The sequence below is a fragment of the Haliotis asinina genome, chromosome 2 (genome assembly GCF_037392515.1).
Source record: "Haliotis asinina isolate JCU_RB_2024 chromosome 2, JCU_Hal_asi_v2, whole genome shotgun sequence".
In the NCBI taxonomy this organism is placed as follows: domain Eukaryota; kingdom Metazoa; phylum Mollusca; class Gastropoda; order Lepetellida; family Haliotidae; genus Haliotis; species Haliotis asinina.
This window is the reverse complement of record NC_090281.1, coordinates 78,775,499-78,802,889: the sequence shown is the minus strand read 5'-3', so window position 1 is coordinate 78,802,889 and position 27,391 is coordinate 78,775,499. Positions and strand designations below refer to the sequence as shown.

General features: G+C 39.4%; 1 protein-coding gene across 4 annotated transcripts in view; it reads right to left on the bottom strand.

Annotated features, from left to right (window-relative positions):
- Positions 1-27,391, bottom strand: part of LOC137274390 (ankyrin repeat domain-containing protein 50-like) — a 78,184-nt gene that overhangs the window by 38,979 nt on the left and 11,814 nt on the right. For all 4 annotated transcript variants that reach the window (XM_067807549.1, XM_067807548.1, XM_067807551.1 and 1 more), the window contains exon 2: positions 24,260-27,132. In XM_067807549.1, the coding sequence (XP_067663650.1) occupies positions 24,260-26,761 (2,502 nt within the window). In that variant the 5' untranslated portion in view covers positions 26,762-27,132. The remainder of the gene's footprint in view (positions 1-24,259; positions 27,133-27,391) is intronic.

Below are 27,391 nucleotides of genomic sequence, written 5' to 3'. Positions count from 1 at the left end.
GCACCTGATCACCTAGTTTACTGGCATGACAGTTGGGTAAAAGTACATTCATAGTTATGGATGAACTATGTATCATCAAAAGAGTGTACACCTCATTTCAGCATTACTGCAACATTAAACCTGTGAAGATCTGGGTTAGAATTGGTCTTCAGCAACCCACACTTGTCATAAGAAGTGACTAACGGGATTGGGTGGTAAGCCTCACTGACTTGGTTGACACATGTCATCGTATCCCTACTGTGTAGATCGATGATCATGCTGTTGATCACTGAATATAGTCCAGAGTCAATTATTTATAGGTCATATGGCTGGAATATTGATGAGTGTGACATAAATAGCAAAAGAAAACAACAAAATTGTCATGACTCAGCATAGGAGACATTTTGAATCTGTCAGCTGTCACCAACACAAGACACAAAGAGAACACAAGACAACAACACATATGTGTTATCAACAATGTGAGATACCCTGAAACTTGTCACATCTCAAAGACAAAACCACAATCTTTGTTGACAAGATATAAATTGCTGTGATAAAAAGCCAACCATTGTGCAACAAATAATAAAATATGGCACAAAAAACTTATGCCCCCATGAAGAACACACATGTTCAGATGCGGTTTCAGGGGATGAATGTTGTGCAGTGGATGATATATACATCCACAGGATATTCTTGACACCCTGCACATTGAGAACGGATAATGTTACCTAATTTGGAGTTTGCACTCTGGAATGAATTACCTCGTTGAAAGGGGGAAGGGGATTGAGGCTGGGAGGGGGAAGGATCTGACAGATTGATCACCCTTTCTTGCCGACATAAAAAAATCAAAAATGAATTTTTGAAATCTGTTTCCATTGATAAGGCCAGTTCTGCATCAAAGACAGGGATCTGTTATTTCTAAGAAGGGGCAGAGCATGTTTTTTCTTGATTAGTCAGGTTTCTTACTCAAGTGATCTTTAAAACTAAAATGAGCCTACAAAACTGGTTTGACATCCCTGCTAAGAGAGGGACTGTGGATGCACTTATTAAATGTACTAGGATATTGTGTTCAGGTGCTATAGGTTATGCATGTGTAATGACCATGATAGCGAGATATAAACTGATTTCCAGGTTATTTGTTGTGTAATGCTACACCCACAATATTCCAGCTATATGACATCTGGAAGGAAATAATCAAGTCAGGGCCAGACAATCGTGTGATCAACAGCGCAATTGACATACAATGACATGTATCAACCAAGTCAGCTGGCCTTACCACCCGATCCTGTTAGTTGCCTCTTACAACAAGTATGGGATGCTGCAGACGAGTTCTGATCTGGATCTTCACAGTGGGTCAGAAATGAGCACATTAGTGATCGGTCTCTGAATATATGGAATATGTATGTTCTATCTTCACGGTCTAGTTTCCAGTAATTACACAAATACCTTAAAGAAACACTGACAACATAGTACATAAAACTATGTGTATACATAACAGCATGTGTGTGCATGTGTCTTTATGTATGCTTTTGTCTTCATAAATAAATAATCAAGGCATTCATATTATGAGCAACAGTGAAACATCAACAACAGTCCATCAAGTCACCACTTAAAGCCATCACTGGATGCTTAGTACCCTTTCTAATCCACATGTTCCAGTGCTTGTTGCAGAAGTGAGTGTAGTTTTACGCTTCATTCAGCAATATAGCAGAGGTTTGTGAACTGAGTCTGGACCAGACAATCCAGTGATAAACATGGACCTATGTAACCGGGATATGATGACATGTGTCAGTCATGTCAGTGAACCTATCACCTAATCCTTAGTTGCCTTTTAAGACAAGCATGGGTTACTGAACTTCAGTTTTTACACAGATCTTCCTGGGTGAATGTTGTAGCAGAGTAAACATGTTTGATAATAGTAAGCATACTTGATAGTAGTAAAATACTGGATAATAGTAGACATACCTGACAGTAAACATGCTTGATAATAGTAACGAAAACATTCATGAGGATAGTACACATGTTGGATCATAGGAAACATACTTAATTACAGCTAACCATAAACATACTTGACACTAGTAAACATACAGTAACAGTAATAGTAAAATATACATGCTTGTTAATAATCAACATATGTGCTAATAGTCAAGCACTCATATTTGATAATACAATACATACATTAAGTTATATATCAGTGTTCGAAATTAACTTTTTTAGCTTGTAGCAAGTCCTTGCTATCCTGTTCGGAACAGGTAGCAAAATCCCTTATCTGGTAGCAGTATTCTTTCATAATTAATCCCTCCCACTCAGTCCCATTACTGCCTTTGGCCATATAGAAGTGTATTAGGTCTCCTGACCCTCTCTCCACTCACCCAGCACCTGTTTACTAGTGGTTTATAGGATCACAACCTCTAAGTCTATGGGTCTACATATTTGATTTTCATCAAATCTTCAAGGGTATCCGTCTGCAGTCTACATCTCCAGTCAAGAGGAGATCTATCTATCTTTGAAAATGATGGCTAATCGATGAACGTAAGCGGTTTCACTAAAAAATAACAGGTAGCAAGCGTAACCACATGCCCTCTGTGGAAAATGACACAATGTATATATTTACTTATATCTCTAAATACCTGAAGGATCTGACGTATATCATCACACCTCTACCTTTTTCTGTAACCACATGCCCTCTGTGTAAAATGCCACAATATCTTGCATGTCCATTTATTTATATTTCTAAATACCCCAAGTGTGTGATATATATTGCCTTGCCTTCTGTAATGTACTTGAGAACTGAAAAGGAATGAAAAAAAAAAGTTGTTGCTTCTGTGTTTTCCTTTCAGGTAGCAAAAAAGGGTTTTAAATAGTGTTAATTACGAACTATATAGATTATAATAGTTATGTGTAAACATACTTGATAATAGTAAAGCAGGCATACTTGATAATAGTAAACATACTTTTAAAAGTGAGTTTAGTTTTACACTGCATTTAGCAATATTACAGCATTATCACTATGGGGGACACCAGAAATGGGTTTTACATGTTATATGTGGGAAATCAAACCCAGGTCTCCAGCTTGACAAGCGAACCCTGAACTACTAGGCTACCCCACTACCCAAACATACTTGTCACTTGATAATACCAGAATAGATGATCATACCAGAGACATTTCTCATTCACACATTCCTCACTTTCATATTTTGGATCATTGCAGATTCCTATGCCTAGTGGAACGCCATTACATGTCTGTTTGAAAAAAGTCAGTGCTGGGATTGTGAGCTGTGTCCCCTAGACTAGGTTTTGATGATTTGCACATGTAGAATTCAACCCTCCACATTCTAGACGGTCCAAGGTAAATGATTTCCTGTGTATCAATCCAACATTTCAATGACTTCATTTGTCATTAACACATGCACTATGTAAGGAATTGAGACCAGACTGCCCAGACTTGCACAGGTCTCAAAAGGAATAATTATTAGTCTTGATATTTCATTTTTAGATTTAATACATTAGATGAAGTTGATCCAGTGAAACTTTAACACCTGTATTGACCTTAGCTATACTAGCCTGTTACAACAAATTACTAAACAGCAAGACTATCTGCCAGGCCTAAGGAACAGGTATTCCTTTGCCACATGCACACAATGTGTGTAGTTTTAAATTTATAAGAAACAGAAATATGCAGATATCTTACCTCAAACATATCAATATGAATTAGCACACATGGTTTGTTAGCGGGGAGGAGGGGTAGAAGTGAGTGAGTGAGTGAGTGAGTGAGTGAGTGCGTGAGTGAGTGAGTGAGTGAGTGAGTGAGTGAGTGCGTGAGTGAGTGAGTGAGTGAGTGAGTGGGGTTTCATGTTGCTTTTAGCAATATTCCATCAAACATTATGGTGGGGAAACCAGAAACAACCATGTATCCATGCAAGGTGACAGAGATTATTTTAATTTACCCAATAGTCACTGTGTCTAATACAATGTTTACAGCAAATTGTTTTAAGAAAAAGTGTTATCCTAGAAAAATGTCATTATTCCTTAAAAAAGATCAATCAAAATCAGTTTTAAAATGATTAGATGCCTTATTATATGGTGTTTAAGCATGTATTAGAATTTCTTTGCTTCTTCATTTGATGGGATGGGCAAGTATTCAGAGCAGTGCTATATAAGCAATAGCATATTCATTCCATAGTTAGTTAATGAAAGAAATATTGTAATAAATTAAATTTCACAACTTTGCCTCTGACAGCAATAGCTACAATGTTAATTCCATGTTCAAACCTTCTACAATTTCTTAAACAGCAAATTTCATTTCTCCTGAGATAGAAACCAAGACATGTCAGAATTGAAAATGGAATCCAAGCTTACATTTCTCAGTCAATGTGACACAAAAATGGTTGTTCAGCATTAACGCATTCCACCTGGTGACCTTAAGGCATTTCCTCAAATCCATTGTCCGGTTCCCAAGGAAATAGAAAGAAATATCTGTTCCTGGATCAAATTGCCATTTCTTAGAAATATGCACACATATTACATCACTTCCCTGAAGACTGGAATGGTAAACCTTATAAATGCCTGGCAGCATGGAAATAGGTACCATATTTTGAAGAATTATGCCATTTCTGGAATGCTGAGGTCTTTGATAACAGGAGTACATGTACTGAACTGCTCTAGCTTCTCACCCAGAACATATATAGAACCACCTTGGTCGCTGAGGGAAGGAAGCTTGGTCCCTTTACACAATTCATTTACCTCAACATCATTCTTTAATGACAAGCCTCTCTCCAGTTTTCTCTGCGGGGAAACACATTAGACCTATACAGACCTCAAATGAAAGGATGTAGGAGAAACACATTAGAGTGAGTGATTCATCCTAACATGGCAGCATGGGACCATATGTTTTACTTTTAAAAATCTTCTCTGGAAAGGGTTGATGGATCAGCATTCCTGATGTACACAGAATTGAGTGAGTGAGTGAGTGATCGAGTGCGTGCATGCATGCATGTGTGCATGAGTCAGCGTATATCACTGCAAGTCGCAGATAATAAAGTCTGGACATGATAAATCAGTTATCAGTTCGAGGAGTAACATCCAACACAAATAATGTACAATTAAACACAAGATTCATGATTTAGTCTTAACACACAATCAAGAGACTGACATGATTAGCACCAGTCTACACAATCATGATACGGTGACACTGTCAGTGAGCCAGCCTATCCAATCCCATCAGTTGCCTGTCACCACAAACTTGGAATACGAAAAATTAATTGAGTAAGTGAGTAACACTTTCAGCAGTAGTCGAGCTAGAAACGGGATTCACACCATGTGCGGAATAGAACCCAGGAAAGATCAAATTTAAAGCTGAAAAAGACCATATAAGGACTACAAAAACAAAATCAACTGAGAAGATATAGCTGTGTTTTCAATCACAAATCCCATTAAACTACTTACGCCAACCCTACTGTTTCCTAAACCCACACAAGGACAAGAAAGACAAAGTGACATTTTGTCAAACCTTTTTTACATTTGGAAAATGTCCAAAAAACTATAGTCCTTGAATGTATTCCATCACAAAACCATTAGTTGAAACATGGCTTCAGTAAGACTGAGTGTTCCTGAGAGATGGTTGTTTCAGACAGAAGCCATACTTTTGTCAGCATGTTGCCCACTGGGAGGTACAAGTGATCACTCCTCCTTGTGGCATCCCTGACAGGTAATGAAGCGTCCCTTTCTGGCAGACTTGTCAGGTGGCTGCACATCTATATGCCAATACCAACAACATACTGAGAAGCTGTGTGCATCATCATCAGAGGGCCATCAAACTTGAAAGTTGTCACGGAACTTTCATGTTTTCACTTGGATTTTTTTCAGGCAGGGCGTGAAGGGAAATTCTATGCATGCTCCAAGGCTCCCCTCTTGTCATAAGAAAAAACTAATGGAGATAAGCTGGTTAGAATGTAACTAGAATTTTTCTGCAGTTTCTAATGCATACATTGATGTTTACAACATCAACCACTTGTCTGAATGAGCCTAATTTGCTTTCTCACAGACTGGCAAGTCTAGATAAGCAGAGAGTACATTAAAAATACAACATGTTCTTTTAGAAATACATTTTTAGAAATAATCATTTAAACTATAAATTTATTAATTATTTTCTTAGGGACTTGTGCAAGTCTGTGTCTGAAACGAAACCCCATAAGCATTCTAGCAGGACCATAGTTGGCACTAAGAAGATCAAAATGGAAATCCCACCACTTGTAGTGGAGACTGATTAATGTTTGATGGCAGACCTCTGTGGCCGATAACTAACTATCAGTGTGGAGAATACTTATTCACATTAGCAGCAACAGGTTTAAGTTCAATACTTTACACATCCATGAAGGTCCATGTTAGAACTGGTCTTGAGCATCCCATGTTTGTAGTAAGATGTGACTAACAGGATCAGATGGTCAGGCTAGCTGATTTGGTTGACATAATTCATTGTGTCCCATCCAACTGCATGTTAATTTATCCCAGTGGTGTAGACCAGCGCTCATAATGTTAATCACCAGATTGTCTGGTCTTGATTGTTTACAGACTGCCACCATATAGCTGGAATGTTGCTGAGTGTTGTGTTAAGCAACAAACAACGGCATCAACAGTTTACTTAAGTATTTTATAATAACATAGTTATAATAATACTAAATACAACTAAGAGCTGAAATAAATTTTACAAATTATGTAAATATAACGCACTGAGAATCATGCCTCAAAGCCACCTTATGTTTGGGGAGGTCAGTAGCATAGTGGTTAAAGCATTTGCTAGTCTCGGTAAGGGTTGGAGCTCAATTCTCCATATGGGTCACTGCACGAAGCCAGTTTCTGGTGATCCCATGTTGTTGCATTGCTGGATCATTATGATAAATGCTGTATAGAACCTCACTCACTCCTTTAGAAGGCAACACGTTCTTCAACTATACAACAAAACCAATATCAAATCCAACACAACTTGTATTTCCAGACATTAAATAACACTTTCCGCACTCATGTTAAAAAATGATCGTGAGGGTATCAAGATCCTCACAACAAAGCGGGTCTTGGGCCAGGAGCACTCACAAGAGGTGGCTGGTAAGCAGCCAAACATTTAAGATTAATGGTGCTTCCTGTAGAAAATGGCAAACTCATCAGCTGGAGCATGGCCTTGGCTGTAATTTGTGTGAGATACTCAGCAGATGCAGCCATCTGTGAGGGATGCAGACACTGCTGCAGGAGGGAGGAGATGATGGGAGGTGGGTAGACAGCTGGTAAATCTCCCCACGCACCCACCCCATGGCACCACACTGGCTGTAGGGTAGACACAGGGAGAGGAGTTTATCACCTGATGAGAGGGTGTATCTACTGTTGAGTGGTAGGATGTTTTGGAAGATACAATGGTTTAGTCAGACTGAAGAGGGCACAGTAGTAGACTGTCTCACTGTCCCAGAAATGACATTAATTCCCCCACTGGCCAGTCTTTTCTACAATTCTAAAGCCCCAAATGAAAGAAGTCTTGATTTCCTCAGGTTAAGATTCTGACTCTTCTTCTTTTCAATTCAAAAAAATTACTGGTTTCTTTCGAAAGAATATATTCAGAGAATAAGCACTAGTTTGCTGTGCCATGAGGACTAGTCTGTCTAAGACCATTAACTGCACTAGTTTCACTTTTGCACAACCGTTTCTGCAAAAATACTACAGCTGTAAATGAAGCAAGTCTAGATTTTTTCATGTTCAGGTTCTGAATCATCCATGTCACTAGGCCTTCTTTTCAATTCAAAAGAAATTTTTTGTTTCTATCATAATTACACATATTCGTAGACTAAGCATTAGTCTCTCACCATTGTGGCATTTGCCAAAGAAACTGTAACAGTCCTGACAACTGGATTTTTGGACTAATGAGTTCTCAACTGTTATTGCCCCGAGTGAGAGTTTTCCAAACTAAGCATGGATGGTTTTACTGTAAATGGTTTATGCCACAAAATTACATCATCACTTTCATGTAATGTTTTGGTGATAATGGACATATTTAAACGAAACACAGCTCAGTCTTGAGCGAGTATTCAAACAGAACCATTACACTGAAAACAAGGCACTTCAATGATCAATCAGGCATACAGTGGATCATTAAATATCCTGAAATAAGTTTGATTATGGTCTGTGGCAGTTGCATTAGTGCAGTATGTTTAACATTTCATCAAAATGGATGATGATATCTGGGTTATTTACATCAGTTCAGTACAAACTCTCTCCCATGAGGAGAGCAACAAATGGACTCCATCATCTTGTGTTTCTAGAGGAAATAGCTCCTCCTGTGTGTGATAGATAAATCTATTTTCATCAGCAGCTCTCAAGCTGATAGCATACAAACAACGATACAACGGCAATCTGTTCGGGTTGGTAGACACTCATACATGTGCACCTACCATTCATTCCGGCATGTGCATAAGCTGGTAGACTAAAATGGATGTATATATATTTTTGATAGAAACAAAATCTGCTATTAAATCAAAAATCAAAATAAAAAACGAGCCCAAGTGAGATGGGAAATTCCTGAACCTGAGAAAATCAAGACCTGTTTCATTTAGGGCTTTAGGATTGCAGGGAAGGCTAGGGAGTAGGGGAAATAATGTGGTTCAGGGACTATGAAAAAGACGAATAAGCAACTTGCATTGGTGCAAACTGCAAATTTTTAATGTTTTTTTTCTAAGATCGTATTGATATGTTAAAACTATCTGCAAGCTTACACCTGGGTGGGAATCATTTCCGGCTTAGCCTGAATATGAAATGAATTATCATGATGAAAAACGGTTTCAGTTAGCTGTGTGAGGTTTGAGTTGAATACATTTGCAGGGGATAATCAAAACTTTTGACTCATTTCCATTGCTGTCAGCATGTTATTTGTGTGGTTTGAATGCAGACATATGACTGGGGTTTGGCAGTGAACTCACATCACACCTTGTCATTTAATACATGAATTCATCATCATCATTATTTCCAAGACAGCTATCTAAGAAGTGCAAGCCCCTTATCCTAGTTACAGTTACTCTTTCCCCCCCAAGTTTTCATCTGCCAAAGACATGTTCTATAATGAACTCCCCAAAGCCAGTTCCTTTTATGGTCACTTTCCAAACAAAGGATCATTTGACACACGCATGTTCCCATCAGTCTGCTGGTATCTCTGTCACTTCAACACCTCCCTCACCAACTTCCCCAACACTTGCCCGAAGAGCATGGACAGGAGAATGATTTGTAGACATGCAAATGATGAATGAATTATTTAATAATGTGTTCTCCTGACTGTTGGCATCTGTCGCCTCAAGTTTCCCTCACTGCTTTTCAATAGGATGTGTACACTTGTGATGAGGAACCAAACCGTTGCACATTTGACTTCATAGAGATCTGTGTTAGAACTGGTCTTCAGTAACCCATGTTTGTCGCAAGAAGTGACTAACGGGACTGGGTGGTTAGGCTCGCTTACTCACTCATACTGAGTACTGTTGGTCTTGTTGTGTTAGACTGCTGTTGGCCCTGGTCTGTCACAATTTTGACCTGAGTCCAGGGCTTACTGGACATCCAGTCCTCAAAGACACAGATCCAAAGGAAAGAAGATAATTCTGTTAGAGGTCAACCCCACTGACCAGTATCCATATAATGTCTGTGTTTTGACTTTGTTGAGAGTAAACTTTTCTAAAACAGAAATATACTGCTGGTACACATCTGTGCTGAGACTGAACCTTTCAGTTATAAAACTAATCAAACCCTATTTACTCACTACTCTTATAAACAGACCTCATTCACATACTGTTGTCATCTGACTTCCCTTTAACACAAAAAATCTCCACATTCAATACTGTATCCTACTAAAAAGAAAAACAAACATTGGGTTACCTCTTGAGTGGCCCAAACACACATGCTGGGATAGAAGCTGATTTGACCTGGCCACAATCTCACACAAATTAATAACACTCTTGCTTCAAAAAACACCAGGGAATGTACACAAATGGCCTGTGAGTGGAATATATTAAGAGGTCACTCTGAGGCAAACAGAACATATGTGGAGGATTAGGTGACACTTATAAATCAGTGGGAGGGAGATTGGTTATGTGGAGGGTAGATGAGGGTTCCTTTGGGTAGGGAGGGAAACTGGTTATGTGGAGGGTAGATTGGGTTTCATTGGGGTAGGGAGGGAGATTGGTTATGTGGACGGTAGATGGGGGTTCCTTGGGATAGGAAAGGAGATTGGTTATGTGGATTGTTGATGGGGGTTCCTTTGGGTAGGGAGGGAGATTGGTTATGTGGAGGGTAGATGGGGGTTCCTTGGGGTAGGAAAGGAGATTGGTTATGTGGATCGTTGATGGGGGTTCCTTTGGGTTGGGAGGGAGATTGGTTATGTGGAGGGCAGGGTGGTGAGGGTAACAATTTGTGAGTCAATTCCATGGCATAAGGTCCAGAAGCATTCATATTTGCTTGTGAATATTGCTAGTGTTTCTTGATGGAATTCTATGGGATCTAAGGGATGGAGTTGAGATATGGTGAAGGATGCTCTTTGTGCTCTGACTTTATAAGTCTAAGGGTGAACGAAGGGGTGGTGAGGGTTACTGTTTCATGGAGTAGGGTGGGGTTAAAAGTTGGGAAAGGTAGTGTGCACACTTAATAGGGAAGATGTATGTTGAACTAAGACATAAAGGTTTAGATAGGTCGTGGCACTCAGTAGCATTTCAAGTTGATGACTGTGGCATGTACAAACATCAAATCTGGACCAGACAACCCGGTGAATGATATTATGAGCAAATCTGTTTTACAACCAGACCACTGCAACCTCATGACCCATTTTGCTACCTTTTGTCACCAGTATAGAATCAGTTAATTTGTTTAAGTTAGTAACAAAGCCAGATTTCTCAATCATCCACTGAATACTCCCATGCATTGCTTGAGATGCAATACACATACTTTTTCTGCATCCATTCATGACAGTTTTTAGTACAGTACAACCATTTTTGCATCACATGAAACCCTGCTTACTATCAGGCTTCCTCTGCCTGTACATCCTGAGAGGACATGGGTATTTTGCTGGTTGATAACGATACTGCTGTTCCTACAGGACCAACTGGAAGCAGACAGATCCTTTGTAGTATGGGTGTAGTGAAGCCTGTATGGATGAACTATTAGTCATCACTGTGTGTATCTACTGCTGTGAGTGACCCTCAGGCAGTCACTTCTGTATATGATGACCAGAAAACTTGACCAGCTGCTCAAACGTAGCCATCATTGACTGACTACCTGACAAAAACTGCCAGTGTTTATTTCATTTGGCTGACAGGTGACCTTGCATCATGGCGACTGTCCTGGTGCCAAGGCCATCACTGTAACATCATTTGAAATATACGGATATATATATATAAATTATATATAAATTATATATATAAATTATATATATAATCTTGATAGAAAGAAACAAACCCAATTAAATCGAAAAGGAGCCCCTGAGAAACCAGAGATTCAGGACCCGAGGAAATCTAGACATGCTTTGTTTAGGGCTTTTAATAGCAGACAGGAAAATAGTGTGGTTCAGGGATTGTGAGACAGACTAGTACCTATGATTCTGCTGAACCAAAATATACTACAGCTAATATTCCCCAATAATGGTCGTGGTATAACGTAGTAAAGTTTATATCCACAACCTAATTATAGAGTCATGTTGTACTACAGTATGTAGTCACCCACTATACATTATCTTTTAAAGTAATTATAGAGGGATAATGTACTACACTTTATATTCACAATCGTACTGTGTATGTAGCATGACATAGTACAGTTTACATTCCCAAATAACTGTAGTGGTATTTTGTCGTACACTGTATATTCTCCAGTCTTGATAGTGTCATTATATTTATCACATGTCATTATGTTGAACATCATTATATTTTACCAATTTTTAGCTGTAGCCCTTTTGAAATGGACTCAGTGGCCATCAGGAACCATTTTAAAATGCCCTTTATTATCCATACAGCTGATTTTCTGACACTTGTTTCTTAAAAACAATATGACACACTCGCTCGTGTATTAATCTCTATGTAACATTCCAATCACAGAGTATGTTATGTACCCAAAGAAATGCTGAATAAGCATTTTGCATGTATCTACACCTGCACTAACCCCCGGGATCTTATCTCCTAAACTATCTCAATATTGTAACATGAATAAGTAGATTATCTAAATATTACTTTCCTCAAATTTACATGATCAGATCATATCATATACAGTATAACTTCATGGTCAATTACCCACTCAGTCACACCAACACAAACCTAATATGCCTATAGTAATGCGGGCTCACTGCAGTCATTCATCCAAGTGAGTCATCTAACCGCGGAAACAAATTATTATCCGTTAACAGCCTGAAAGATGCGATGAGTCTCGAAGACAAAGAGGATCCGTGCTAAGCTGATGTGAAAGAGAGGCTATGACTCACACCCCAAGCGAGGGGGGGTCACTAAGGTGACGGCAGAAAATAACAGGCTAGGGAAAAAAAAGAGGATCCACCATTCTTTAGGATAACCAAGATGTTTTTTATATGATTCTGAATACTGCTAACTGACGTATGATTAATGGTTTTTACTCGGTCATGGAGAACGTTGTATGTGATATGGCAGGCCTGTATTGTGTGGCTAATTCACCATGTCTCACATCAAAATATCGCCTGTTTGATGATCCCTCCGATGGAATATCTCATTTTCTTTGGTATGGATATTTTCCAATTACTAGGTCCATCTAACTGACATTGATGTTGATGAACAAGAAAGATATGTGAACATATTCTTCATATATCAGATATAATGTCTTAATTTATTTCCTTCCCTGATTTAACGATATCTGGGAATAGCCAGAAAACCAGCCTTACATACCTCATAGAGGTGGTGGAATACAAATGAGTATCAACCTAGAAATGGACCATGATAAAACATATTTGTCTTCACCTTCTGTTTACAGCACTATGATTGCTGGAAATGCTTTGTTTTGTTTGGGAACCACCCATTTAAGAAAGTAGGTTAAAATTTTTAATTCATCCAGAAGTGAGGTGAGGTTTCATCAGTTCATACATCATGTATATCATTCATATCTTAGTAGATATTTATATCAGTATTATGAATGTCATCAACGCCATTGTCATACAAGTATAACAGGCAGAATTCTTATGCTGTATGTTGTTTAACATCATCGTTGTATTATTACCAATATCAAAAACACAATTTTTGTACCTTTTTGTAAATTACTAATGCTAATGATATCTCAGAGTGTGCCATTACGGATATCAAGAACATCATCACTGTACCATTCCCTACCCAAATAACATCTCTGTTGTATAATCAATATAAATAACATCATTATTGTACTGTTATTGACATTAATAACATCATCACTCTTGTTTAATTTTGTACCATATTATACCATGACTACTGTGCCATTGCCGATCTCAACAATAAATGATTTTGGAAACGTGATAAAGCCTGATGGATCTGACTGACAGTTGAATATTTCATCTGTTTGATTCAATGATGTAGTCAAGTAACAGTCAGTATCCTATTTCAAATCAAACCCAGTCACACACACCAACATCAACACTCTCTGATTTCATAAATCATAAAGTAAACATGTTCTGTTCAGATCTAACAATAAACTTTCTACAGATGTCACACCTGTGGCCACTCTGACCTGTGACCTTGTCTTAATAATATTGACATGTCGTACAGGTATGTTGCAGGTGTCATAGATCGTATGGACAGTGTGTAGAAAGGGTACACCTGTGCTTGCCCAAATCACTCACATATCTTGTCAAACACTGACATACACGATAAATGACTGACATCTATGACACAGGGTCAAGCACTTCAGTATGTAGGTTTGTGTGTCAGTTGCATCGTGGGAAAAAACATACACCTATTGAAAAACACTGCTGAAGTGAAAGGCATTTTTTGTCTGAATTATACACAATAAATACCTTGATGTTTCTCAGAGGTACAATTTAACCTTATTCAATTTACATTATGGGTTATTGCTTCAAATTGAGAGGACTTCCTTGGTAAGTCTGTAAAAATAAGGCATAGAGAAAAGATTGTATATCTGTTTATATAGTTGACATGTTGTAACCAAAGGCAATATATGTTTCAAATCCAGTTCAAATAGATATAAAAAAAATATCTTCATTTCAGAGAAATGGTAGTCTGTATACATCTTCCTACCCTATTTTCAAATTTGCATCATTTACATTAAGTTTAATAAAATATGGTGTAGGTGGTTTCATAAGTTTACAGACCAGTCATGGCACAGCAAAGAAGCAAGGAAAATATCAACATGCTTTTCTACACATGTATGTACTGGGTCAAACACATGTTTGTTCAATGCGTGGTCCACTGGTCTTTCATGTGACCAAGCTGCTGTCCTCTATTCTTCAACATGCTATATATAACACACCTGACATTATATTCATAACCAACAACCACACCAATATATCAAATCCACAAAGCCTGTATCAATCAGTAAAGAACTCAACCAAAACATAGGAATTGAACCGCATAGTGGGCAATGGCCTGCTTGACACAGAATAAACATTGCTATCAGCTTTGACAACAACACAAATTGAATGCCCCTGGACAATAAGCCTTCAAACATCATAACAAGATGTAACGCTGTTTATAATTCAACTCTCCACTTCCCAACCAATGAGAAAAAATGCCTGCAGGGTTATCAAACAGAGTTATCTTCCTTTGTTGAAGGACCACCTGGGGTGACATTAAAGCTAACTGCAGCCAGATGACCAGTGAAGTGCAAAAGCTGGATCTATTGTCAAGAGTCGAGCAGTTGATGGGGAAATTACAGTCAGATCCCAGATGGTTGGGGATAAAGGGACGGCAAACACTACAGAGAATGCATCAGCATGTCTGGTCGTTGTATCAAGAGCTTCTGAAACCTCATGTGGTGATCCAACTTGAAGACCAGCGAGCATTAACAAGAAATTAATGTTGAAACCAATTTGGATAAATTGCTGGATCTGCATACTCATGTGTGATAATGAATCTGTCTGAGGTCATGGACTTGCAAGCAAAGACATTTTAACATGTGAATAGAATTCTAAAACAACCTAATCAGTGAATGGTACCAAATGTGACTGATTTCCAAGGGGCTTACTTATCCAATTATCCACAGACACAGGAATGTAATTGGATCATTTAGGATGCATAGGTGATCTCCATGGTTACACAGACATTACTGGCACCATAGTCTGGCAGGTTATTGTCTGTTCAATACAATAATACATTTATACTGCCTTCAGGAATGTACTGACCCGATTTTGTCTTTTCTGTTTATGTCTATGCCAGTTACCTGTTTTCAGTAATGAACAATCTGCAAATACTGTCAAAGTTGGAATTTCTTACTAATCTGTGTGGTAAAGACTATAAAACTGCTCAGGAAAATATGGAGACACAAGTGTCATTTGAATATACTTAATAAGCATTTCTGTAAAATGTTATTACCAATCCGCCCACATACCCTTGAGTGAAAGCTCATAAACCAAGCAAACAAACATACCTCAAATGAAAAATGTCTGCCCACATATTGTTAAAGTTTTATGTGGAATAACGGTCTGTATTTCAAATAAATTAAATAGATCTTTATACCTATTATATGTGGTTAAACTTGTTACCATACTGTTATATATGTGGAGCTTTTTGGGAGGCTATCATGAGAGATCATAGAGATCAATAACTTTTACCTAAATATCGATTGATTATTGATAAATTACTGAAAATTTACATTGAGCAAACTTCCAAAATATTCTGAAACATTCAACATATTTGCATCATTGGTGGGTGGTGACTTACTTTTGCATCGATTACCATGGATTTCGAGGCACATATAATGACCTAACTTTGTGGACTGTGAGTTTAATTTGAAACCTCATTTCATCACAAAAGTTTATTTACCATATAGTAAATCACACAAGTTTTATATCAGTAATCATTCCTCATATTTCCAATCAACTATGTTTCTAATAATCAATCTTTTTAGCCAGAGGTATAGAGCTCAGATTTAGGTACTCTAAATGGAATGTGAAAGTGAAATATCACATTTCAAACTCTCCATTTTCAGCTATACTTGAAACACACTTTCTTGCTCAGTTTCTGTTTTGGTTCGAAATGCACATACTTTGAATATTTTGAAAATAAATGCATAAATTTAAACAGGTAAAATGTCCCCTAGAGAAAACCCTGACATTAAACATAAACCAAACATGCTACGTATACCCTACCCTACAAGCTGCCCCCTCCTAATACAGAACACCAAATAAATGTCTGTACCTTTATTATACTCCATCACTTCAAAAGCGCTGACTTTGGATAATTTTGTATCTGATCATATTTCAGCTGTAATACACCATTTTACAGAAACAGGCACAAAGAATATGGTCTGTGGATAGAACCATGGCAACATGACCATGCTTATCTTCGTTACAGAGCTGTATTTTATGCCTGAATACCAAAGCCAAGACTGTTGGCACCATGATGATGGAATTTATGCAAGAACCATGGCTATCCTATTCCTGGATCCTTAATTGTCATATTCTGCTACACAGCAAGTTGGAGAGATCTAATACTATCAGCAGCATCTTAGCTCTCAGACCAAATTGACCCTAATTTCCAAACTGCATCTAGCAACTGAGGTCCTATCAATCCTTTATAACTTTTTTACACATTCTGACGCACAAGCTGGTATGAATAATCCAAGGAACTACAGCAAGTGATCGAATTAATCAGGGGTGATTCGCAAAATGAAACCATTATTTCCAAGACAAACTGATCACCAGTTAGGACTCTGACCTCTTTCTTTGGATGCCTTTCGGGCCACCAATTCTCTGGCGTTAAACTTGTCTGGATAAGGTGTTATTCAATACAAACAGTGCCACTATTCACAGACTGCCAGGAACAAAGTCTCTGAGGGTTTTGGTAATGATGGTATAGGAAATTATTCCATGTAGCCGTCTCTTAACCTGTTCGTGTACTCTGCACGCTGATTGCCTCACATCCGTGGAATAAATAATTTGGACATTAATGTCTGTCACAGTGTCTTATCCTGCAAAACCTACCAACTTGATTTGCTTTGGGTCAGGCCTTCAAATACAACAAACACCATTTGGAAACCAATTCTCAGAACAATTCCACTACAGATTCCAAGTGAGAGAAATATATCACAAATTGCAAATTGACCAAATTTGCCAAACTTGGTGAAGTAGAATTATAGTTTCATTCTGACAGAAACAGATAAAGTAACAAGCTAATCACTTAAAAACTGATTTGAAATTGTGAATTGTTTGCTGAAATATTGCTGAAGGCAATGTAAAACTCTCACTCACTCACTCACTCACTTTTGGACCATATGTTCACAGTGTCTTCACAACAGTTGTTTCAACCTAGCAATGTTTTGATAATATTTGTAAATTTGGGGCCAATAAAATGTTCAGGGGACATTTTCTTTTGCCTGGTAGTTTATACATTATTATATATATATATTACTCACTCACTCATCTCATATGAGATGAATGCTAAATTAATGAAACAGCTAGCTGAGATTGTTATTTGAAACAAATGGCTCAACACAATCTGTGGGCATTGAATATTCTAATGTGCAGATACTTCAGCATTGAATCAATGTCTGCTAAAAGTGCATAGGTCTAACGCATCTTGGAAGAAATCTTCAGATTGTCATGGTAACAGACTCTGCCAAAACAGCTTTTGACATGGCTGGCTATATCATGGAGAACTGGTGAAGGTTTGGCGTCAGAGTAGTTTGCAGTGTGAGTACACAGAACAGGGGCAGTGGCATAGCCGAATGGTTAAAGTGTTTTCTTATCATGCTGAAGACTTGGGTTCAATACACCAAATGACTGCCTGAAGCCCATTCCAGTGTGCCTTGCTGTGATATTGCTGGAATCTTTTAAAAGCAGTGTAAACCCATCCTCACTCATTCTCAAGAGTTGACTGAAATGTGTGCTGTCACTGTGTGTCACTGAACCTTGATTGAGTTGAAAGGTGCTCACGATCTCAACCATTGGATTGCCCAAACCACATTCAATTTTTCAGTGGACATCTCCATACATTGTCACAGTAAGTCTCCACAGTCACTAGCCCGACTGGATAGAGAATTTTCACGGGGTAATCGTTCAAATAACATCCTCTCGGATTAGTAATGCTATATTACAATTTTAAATCATGCAAGTTTATGACATGATAAATGTTTGTATTTCACCTTCTTGTTATCTTTTCCTTAGCTTCTGTGTGTGGGCTAACAACTTTCAGGAATAGCCTGCCCAACTGACTAGCAAAACTTGAAAACTATTTCACACAGTGCTCTATACCCCTCTATGCATAGAAAAGCATTCCTTCTTTATTTAAGGAGTGTGTATTTACATCTCAGAGCCATGTGTTCCCTTCCTTTTTCTGCATTCAGAATCCCCGCTGTCCATGATGTCAATATTCAAGATTCCAAAACAACAAAATACCATGTGTACTCATGTACTTATTCAGCATTCAAATAATTACAAAGAGCTTGTAAGATAATCAACAGGCTGTCATGGCAATATGCTTATGCGTGTACGATGTCATGGTTGTAATCTTGCATCGAGGGACCTGTAGGAAACTAATGGCACGACTTGCAGCATGACCGTGTGATAAATGATTCATGAGTGACAGTAATGAACAATCGTACATTGCAGATGCATATTACGAAGGAGCACCTTCCGGTAGTCCCTCAGCTGTAATTGAGGAAACAGTATGTCAGCCACATCCTGCAATATATGAAATTGACATTTTTTCCCCTCTCATGTTAACTTCCATTTCAGGATGTGCCAAATTACATACCATTACCTAATGCGGTATAGACTCTAGCAGAAAAAAAAGTTACGAAATTGACAACAGAATTACTACACTGTAGGCATATTCCTCAAAATTTCTATGCTAAAATTGCTGTATTATTTTTTGTATTTTTTTTGGAATGGTTGTATGTACATTCTTACTTATTTTGGGGTGGTACAGTAGCCTAGTTGTTACAGCGTTCACTCATTATGCCAAACACCTGGGTTCCATTCCCCACATGGGTACAATGTGTGAAGCAAATTTGTGGTGTCCCCCGCCATGATATTGATGGAATATTGCTGAAAGTGGCACTCATATTAACATATTTTATGTTTGTGCTTTGTATATGTAATACTGAGTGTCAAAATTTTGGATAAGTGGCAGCCATGATGTCATTTTGAGTGAGTGAGTGAGTGAGTGAGTGAGTGAGTGAGTGAGTGAGTGAGTGAGTGAGTTACAGTCAGCTTTCACCAATATTCCAGAGACACTACTGCTGTGAACTCCTGGAATGGGTTTCACATATTTTCCTATGGGGAATAGAATGAGGGACTTCAACATGACAAGCTAATGCCTTAGTTAAACCACCTAGCTAACCCTCTTTTCCATGTCATCTTGAGTTGACATAGGTCATTATTTTACATCATCTTCCTTGTTAATTACATGACACGTCAATCAGTCCCTTTCAGACACAACCCAATCCGAAATGACAACAGTTTCTCTTCTTCACGTTAAAGAAATCTCAGTTTGCTTTTACTGATTAATCCGTGGTATTTGGTAGTGTGTGATACATTACACTTCTAAGCATTTAGCTTAGCTTCGGCCCTTCTTGTCCTCCAGTACCACCTGTTTCTGATCAGGGATTCAAAGGCACATATATACAGCCAAGATGAAGATTTCGACAGTCCAGAGCTCCTGTAAAACCTGACTTTTGACCACAGTGAGTTAATATTGTTTTATGCTGCTTTAGCAATATTCCAACAATATTCCAGTATATAACCGTATATTCCAACAATATAACAATATCAGGACAGGGAACCCCAGAGATGCGGTACAAACATTGTACCCATGCTGGGAATCGAACCCTGGTCTTTGGCATGATGAAAGAACACTTTCAGTTTAACCAGTGGGCTAACCAATTTACTTCGATCACAGACTCCATTGTATATCCTGACTAAAGAATTCAAACCACCTGTTCTGATCAAAGATTCCACTATTTGTATTGTCATCCACATGATTCAAATCAGAGAATCCATTGAATATTAACATATAATGAAACAACAGGCAAATAGTTTCCCGAATTCTAGACACTGATGTATTAACACTGTTAGCTTCCACAGCTACCACCACCTGATTCGGATCAAAGATTTCAATATATCATCCTCATGCACTTCATTATTTTTTAGACCGTCAAATGCTAAAATACCACTTTTTTCCCTTACATATTCACACACATGAAACAACAGACAAACACGTACCTGACATATTACATATTGATATATTAATAATGTTAATTGTGTTCCCTAGGATCAATCAATACAAGCATGACACATATCCATTGAAGATAAATAACAAACACTGAATAACCTGCTAGTGTCCCTGAACTGCATTAGTCACACATGATACAACACTGACATCATGTCTTCTTTATATAGCACCGTTCTACGGCTTTCATGCTCCATGGGGGCACGGTATACCATGATTCATTGCATCATGGAACACGTCGGTCATTCTTTCCTTTCAAGGAAGTATTTGCTGGTTAAAATTTGTGCAATACAAACAACCAATTTAACCCATGTTTACCTACAGATTCAATAGAAATTAGTACCTATTTTGGGCTAGTCATTACTGGGTGTGGGTTCAGGTGGGGTGGAGAGGTGAATGGGAATGAAAGTTGGTAGAGGAGGCATGAAAATTAACAAGGATGATAGTTCTATGGATATAAAACTTCTGTAGTACAATGTATGCCACAGCTGAGAATCATCCATACAATTATTACCCTGGATTATGGGCCCAACTTCTACACACCACCCAAAGAAGATAGGATATGAAAAAGACACAATTCCCAGTCCTTTGACCAAATCAGGGTGTTTCAGTTAAAGTTGTGTGCTAGTCAACATACTCTTTGAATTTTAATTAAGCCTCTTTTAATGAAGCCTATTTAAACATCCATCAAATTATTCTACATTTATACAAAATATATAGAAAGATTAGTAAAGTTACTAAATTTTCTGAAATTGTGATCATATTATAAATTTCAGTGAAAGATTTCAGGTATAAAATAAATGAAAGTCATCATGAATTGAATATGTCAATATGTGTCACTATTTGATATTTACTCAATGATGAAGAAATATCCAAACAAAAGGTCATAGTTGCACGGGAATAGGTAAACCACAAACTTATTTTCATGCTCTTTCTGTTAGGCATTAGCGTTCTAGGGTTGAAATAAGTGATTTTCTAAAGTAAATCACAACCCCTGACGACAGGTGTCTGGATTCCATATAGATACTTATCGTAAAGAGAGACACACAACCTCAACGATAACAGACAGTGGGGTTCAGTAAATAAACAGAACACCCTTATGCCAAAAGCATCTTGAAATAGATTCGCCAGAGATTAAATTGATTTGGTGCTGCCATAAGTTCTTCCCGGGATGAAAGAAGAAGACAGTATTTTGAGAAAACACGAGGTTTAGTTAGTAAGATTCCGAATTACCCTTATTCTTCAGTCACTTAGGAGTGTCTAAAATTTAGACGTCCGAGGTATTGCCATGGCGACCACCATGGAATCGATTTCTGACATTGAACAGACTAGAAAGAGTGAACACATAAAAAAATGTTATTAACCGGCGGAGCTGGAACGAGAGAACAACATGCGCGTTATATCTACCTCTGTTACAACCAGCGAGTGGGTAATATGGGGTAATTCCTGACGATAATTACTCGCGACATTTCGTTACATATTATGTGCACGCGCTGAATATTCAAATATATTTAAGTGCTGGTAGAACATTGATAGGTCAATCATCAGGTTGTTATCAGCTATGGTCGACCTTGAATGTCCATTAGTGAAATTGAACGAGAGTCTCATTAACGGCCTAACAACAGCAACGAATCACCGACGTCATGTTCCCGGAAGTACGGATAGCAAAGAGGAATTTGGGTAAAAATGACTGAAATCATACGTTACAATTAGATATACAACAAAACTGACGCTACCAGTTGAGAGAATTCATTCAATTAGAGACGTGACCAGTGCTGAAAGCGTACTCCTCATTATTTTATATGACCGACATTCGTGCCTACACACTGACAGACATTGTGAAGGGTTTAACCTTAATATCCTTCTCCGACTAAATAAACTTGATACATAACTGATGTCTTTCTTAAATCTGAATCAGTATAAATTCAATCTCGATGAGGTTTACGTGTAGCTTTAAACGAACAAAGCACTAATCGCACAGGTAGACATCCTGACCTAGTGACCTGAAAACCACTTCATAATCAGGTCAACTACAGATGCAATCGCCAACATGTGTTATGTCTGACGCGATGAACAGCGTTATATATATCTCAAACGGAAACCCTTGTACATATTTCTCCGATAACTTTTGTTCGAAAGTCGCACGTGTTGTTAAAGGTATTGCGGACTTACACTGCTACTTAACAGTGGCCTCAAATGCACTGGATACCATTCAATGTTTACGATCGTCTAATACACCCATCTGCGTTACGTGATACTTATAACTATACTTGCTCAGTGAGGGTGTTTGTATAACTGGAGGTAACTAGAAATATTATAGTGTTGTAGACAAGTGTATTTTCAATGATGGGCTGATTATTATATACGACAGTGTTACAAATATCACAAAAAGTTGTCATACTGGCCGCTCGTAACATTTCAAGATACGTTTGATAAATGGTTTAAACAAACACATTTAGCCTGAGTTCATATATCATGCACTGCGTGAGAAAATATGCCCCGTAGGCATAATATGACATCAACAGTATTGCTGCCAGCTTTTTATATATAAATCATTACCTTTGAGCGCGAAAACCTAACCAATATCGAATCATAAAATGCCAATGTTCTATTTCATGCAGAAAACAGACATTGCAAAAACGAATATGCAGCTGAAAACATGGTGACATGTCTCTAAACATAGCTTTGGGCGAATATTAGGTAATATATTCAAACCAAAGCCGGTTATTTAACCTTATCGAGATGGCTACGACGTTATCGGAATAATCGATAATATCCCTTAAAAGACCGCCATATAGCTGGAATATTGCTAAGAGCGGTGTTAAACAGCAAACCAACAAACAGACAAACCGACAAACCAACAAACAGACAAACCAACAAACAGACAAACCGACAAACCAACAAACAGACAAACCAACAAAACAACCTTACGTCATGGTTCACATTAAGCCCTTCCTGTCCGGTAATGTCTCCAAGCCTAATCGTGAATCTCAGAAAAACTTGCTCCAATTCTCAACATCATATTGTGCATGTTAAAACGGCTGTTGACACCGCCATAACCTGCTTTCAAGGTTCATATTTACATGGAACAGCTGTATGTTCCGATTGTTATTCCATGAGGGTAATGGCCAGAACGTAAGAACTGTTTGGACGTATACAATGTAAATATAGCGATTCAATGCTATTTGTGGATAAATTATACTGTAGGGGTATTTTACAATTAGTTCAAGCATAAAGGTAAACAGATTTGATAGGTGAGCTATAGGCAAAAGCAAATATGCTAAGCAGGCGGACATATGAAACATATTACAGACAAAGAAAACCATATTTCATCTTAGTGTTTGGATTTTTTAATGCGCATATATATCAACGACACGAATTCTAAAGGCCTTTTACTCAGTGATAATATATATTCACACATGCATGTATTTCATTCAAATGTTGGCCATCGACCTTGTTCAAAAGATGAATCTAAGAGGCGTTTCTGCGTTGTGGTTAATTATGCATAGTCGCCATTTTAGTTGGCTTCGGGTCAATAACACAGATAAATATTTTACGGCACAAAGGCGGCATAGAAATCTGAAAATATTATAACGCTGATGCCGCCGTTGGATGTGCGAGTGATTTGAGTCACACGTGAAAATCCGCTGAAAGCCCTGTCTGCCTGACACTCCTACCCTGATAATGGCGGAAGTGTTATCAAAACACCAGTCAAACATTCAACATCAATAATTGAAGCATCCATTTAAAAACAGCATAAAATACTGAAACAAAGTCACAATAATGGAGAGTCATTCAGCTATCACATATGACAGGCAACAATTCAAATGTAGATGAGTCAATGGAAATTGCGACTACCGTACTGATCAAAATAAACTCACCTCAGTGTGTCCTTCATATGCAGCCATATGCAGCGGTGTCCATCCCGAGTTGTCCCGGTGCATTTCATCCAGACCTCTGTCCAGTAGTTGTTGGACAACGGCTACACTTCCTTGCGCCGCCGCCACACACAACACGGTACGTCCTTCGGCGTCGATGTGGTCGACAGCCGCACCCCAGAAGAGCAGCTGAGCAACCACCTTGGCATGACCCATAGACGCCGCTGCCCATAATGCTGTCCGGTTGTTGTGGTCGCTGTGGTCAACGTCGGCATCCCACTCCAACAGAAGCTCGCAGACGTCGCTATGACCCTCGTAGGCGGCGACGACCAACGGTGTCATGCCGTCATGGTCCTGGTGGTCAACCTCAGCCCCTCTTTCCAACAGGGAACTGACAACTTTCTCATGTCCTTCGCTTGCAGGAATGCACAGCGCTGCAACTGACAACGCCGTCCTGCCGTCACAGTCCTCGTGGTTAATATCCGCTTGGTAATCCAAAAGATGCTGCACGATCTCCACGTGCCCCATGTACGCTGCAGCAATGAGAGCAGTCCTGCCCTCGTTGTCAGCTTTGTTTACATTCGCGCCGTGTTCGAGCAATTTCAAAACAATGTCCTCGTGTCCACCCCATGCGGCTGCCCTAAGGGCAGTCCTCTGATCACTGTCGGCATGATCAACCTTCGCTCCAGCTTTCAGTAGAATTCCCACCACAGCGGTGTGTCCACCCCAGGCCGCAGACCTCAACGCCGTCCAGCCGTCGTTGTCGGCGTGGTCGACCTCGGCTTTAGCCTTAAGTAGGACCTCGACAACTTCGGCGTATCCTTGCCTGGCCGCTAAATTAAGCGGAGTCTGGCCTGTCTTATCAATAGCTTCTATGCTGGCTCCTTTTGTCAGGAGTAAATTAACCACCTGCAGATTGCCCTGATGGGCAGCGGTGTGAAGCAGAGTCCGGCCATTGCTGTCCACTTGGTCAAGAGGAATATCAATGTCTTGGAGGTCTTTCACCGACTCAGATTCATCTTTCCCCGACTGCTCAGTAATACCACTAGGGCGGACCTCATTAGAGGGCATCTTCGCCCCAGCGTCCAGCAAAAGTTTGAGTACTTTCTGATCTTTAGGGAGTCCGACAGACAAGCTATCTTCGACGTTCGCCCCAGATAAGAGCAACCACTGCACTATGTGGTAATGTTGGATAGGAGCCTGAAAGTTAGTCCTCACCAGATGTAAAGCGAAGTCCTGAACTTCCGCCGGTGTAAGATTGGGCGCATTGCGAGTGGCATGCATAGCGAGCATCCCATGGCCTTCACTAGCATTGCACAGATATTTCTGAGTACAGTGTTTTACGTCAAGTAGCCACTCGGCAAAGCTGTGGTGAAAAAGTATCTTTGTCCTTGCTTTCCCATCAATGAGGATCTTTGACATGAGCCTCAATCGTCTGACAAACTCCTCTCTGCTTAGACTTCCCGAGCAAGCATGGGTGCACGAGAATAATTCATCCTCGGTCATCGGCCGGCGGGACGCCAAAATGGCGTTTAAAATTGGTTGTATTTTAGTAAATTGCTTCCGAACAAACAATCGTTGGCTAAGCCAGAGATACAACCCGTTAAGTGTGCCGGGGATCTCTCGAATTTCACGTAACATTATAAAGTTCTCTGCCACTCCGTCCAAAACTTTCTCTAAGTACAGGAAACAGCCATTACTTTTAATGTGAAGCTGGTTTAGCATTTCAGCCGTTTCCTTGCTCAAATGTTGCCGGAGGGCTTCCTCCTGGTCCAGTCGACACAGAATGTACTGTTGCACATCACGAACAATGTGAGACTTTCTAAGATCGTCCAGGCTAATTTTTCTGAAACCTGTGAACATTCGTGTTACTGATTTGCTTTGTTTCCGAGAGGAACACACTAGGAGTAACCATTCTGGGAATAGAGGGTGGTGATTTGCAAGTAATTCAGCTAGGGTTCTGCTACAGTTGACTCTATCATTGATTGTCTGCAAATACGACTCGTCTATAGAATCTACAATCATGAATAACGTGCTTTTCGGCGGGTCAATTGTGGCCAGTGGCTGCAGAACCGCCTGTTTGAAAGCCTCATCAGGATCTCGTTCACATTCCGAGGGCTCCAATAATCTTTGTATAGATGGTTCTTGGATCTTTTCTCTGTAGCCTATTAGTAAGTCCGATTTTGACAATTGGTCGACAAGATTGCGAATAAAATTGACCAAAGACAGGGTCTCGATATCGTTTGCTTGGCAAAAGTGGTAAGCAAGCAAGCGTTTGTTCAGCGTCGCCTGTTTGCCTTGAATCACGGTCGGCCACACTAGTTCGCAACACAGGGCAGTTTTCCCACACCCGGGGCCCCCCATGATTAAAGCCCCACAGGTTTTGGATGAGGGTCTATGCTCCACGCAATGGTTCACCTTGGAGAAGGCCCACTCACGGCAAAAGAACCGTTTTCCTTGCAAAAGGCTCTGTGTCATGTTGATACTGCAGTGAGCAGACGACATAACTCGCCAATAACCGCCTGACTAGCAGACGACACAGTGTAGATCAGGCATAATAACACAACACCACTCTAGTGGTACTTCACTTATTCAAACTGAACATCTCGGTTAACAATCACTCGTTACGGCTTACATAAAGCTCCAGGATGACACAATTCTATCTCCCTGGTAACAAACCATTCCACTGCTCTCGGTGACCCTAAACATCCATACGCACACTGCCTGCTCTCACTGCGCGCTTCTCTTCAGACCCCACATCGCGCTCTGATCAAGGGGTGTGGTTGAGAGGGGGGTCGGGCCCGTCTGAAACGTGACCACCTTGGGTTAGTCTTGTCCCTTTGAGCTAGTCGACCTCACTCCTCGCAGGTCACGGGCTGAAATATAGACAGCCATTCATGAAGGAAATCAATACGGACAGCTCTCAAGCCATCAGTCTCACATAAGCTCTCGCAATATGCAGATATCACTAATCCAACAGCATTTTACCAATACGAGTCATTACTAAACATGTTTTCCAGCACATCACCCAAATCCCGTTGATATCGCCCGTCCGGTGGATAATATTGTCATAATATGGCGAGAACCGATATGTAAACACAATAACGGGTTGTAACCCACATGGCGAGGGTACGT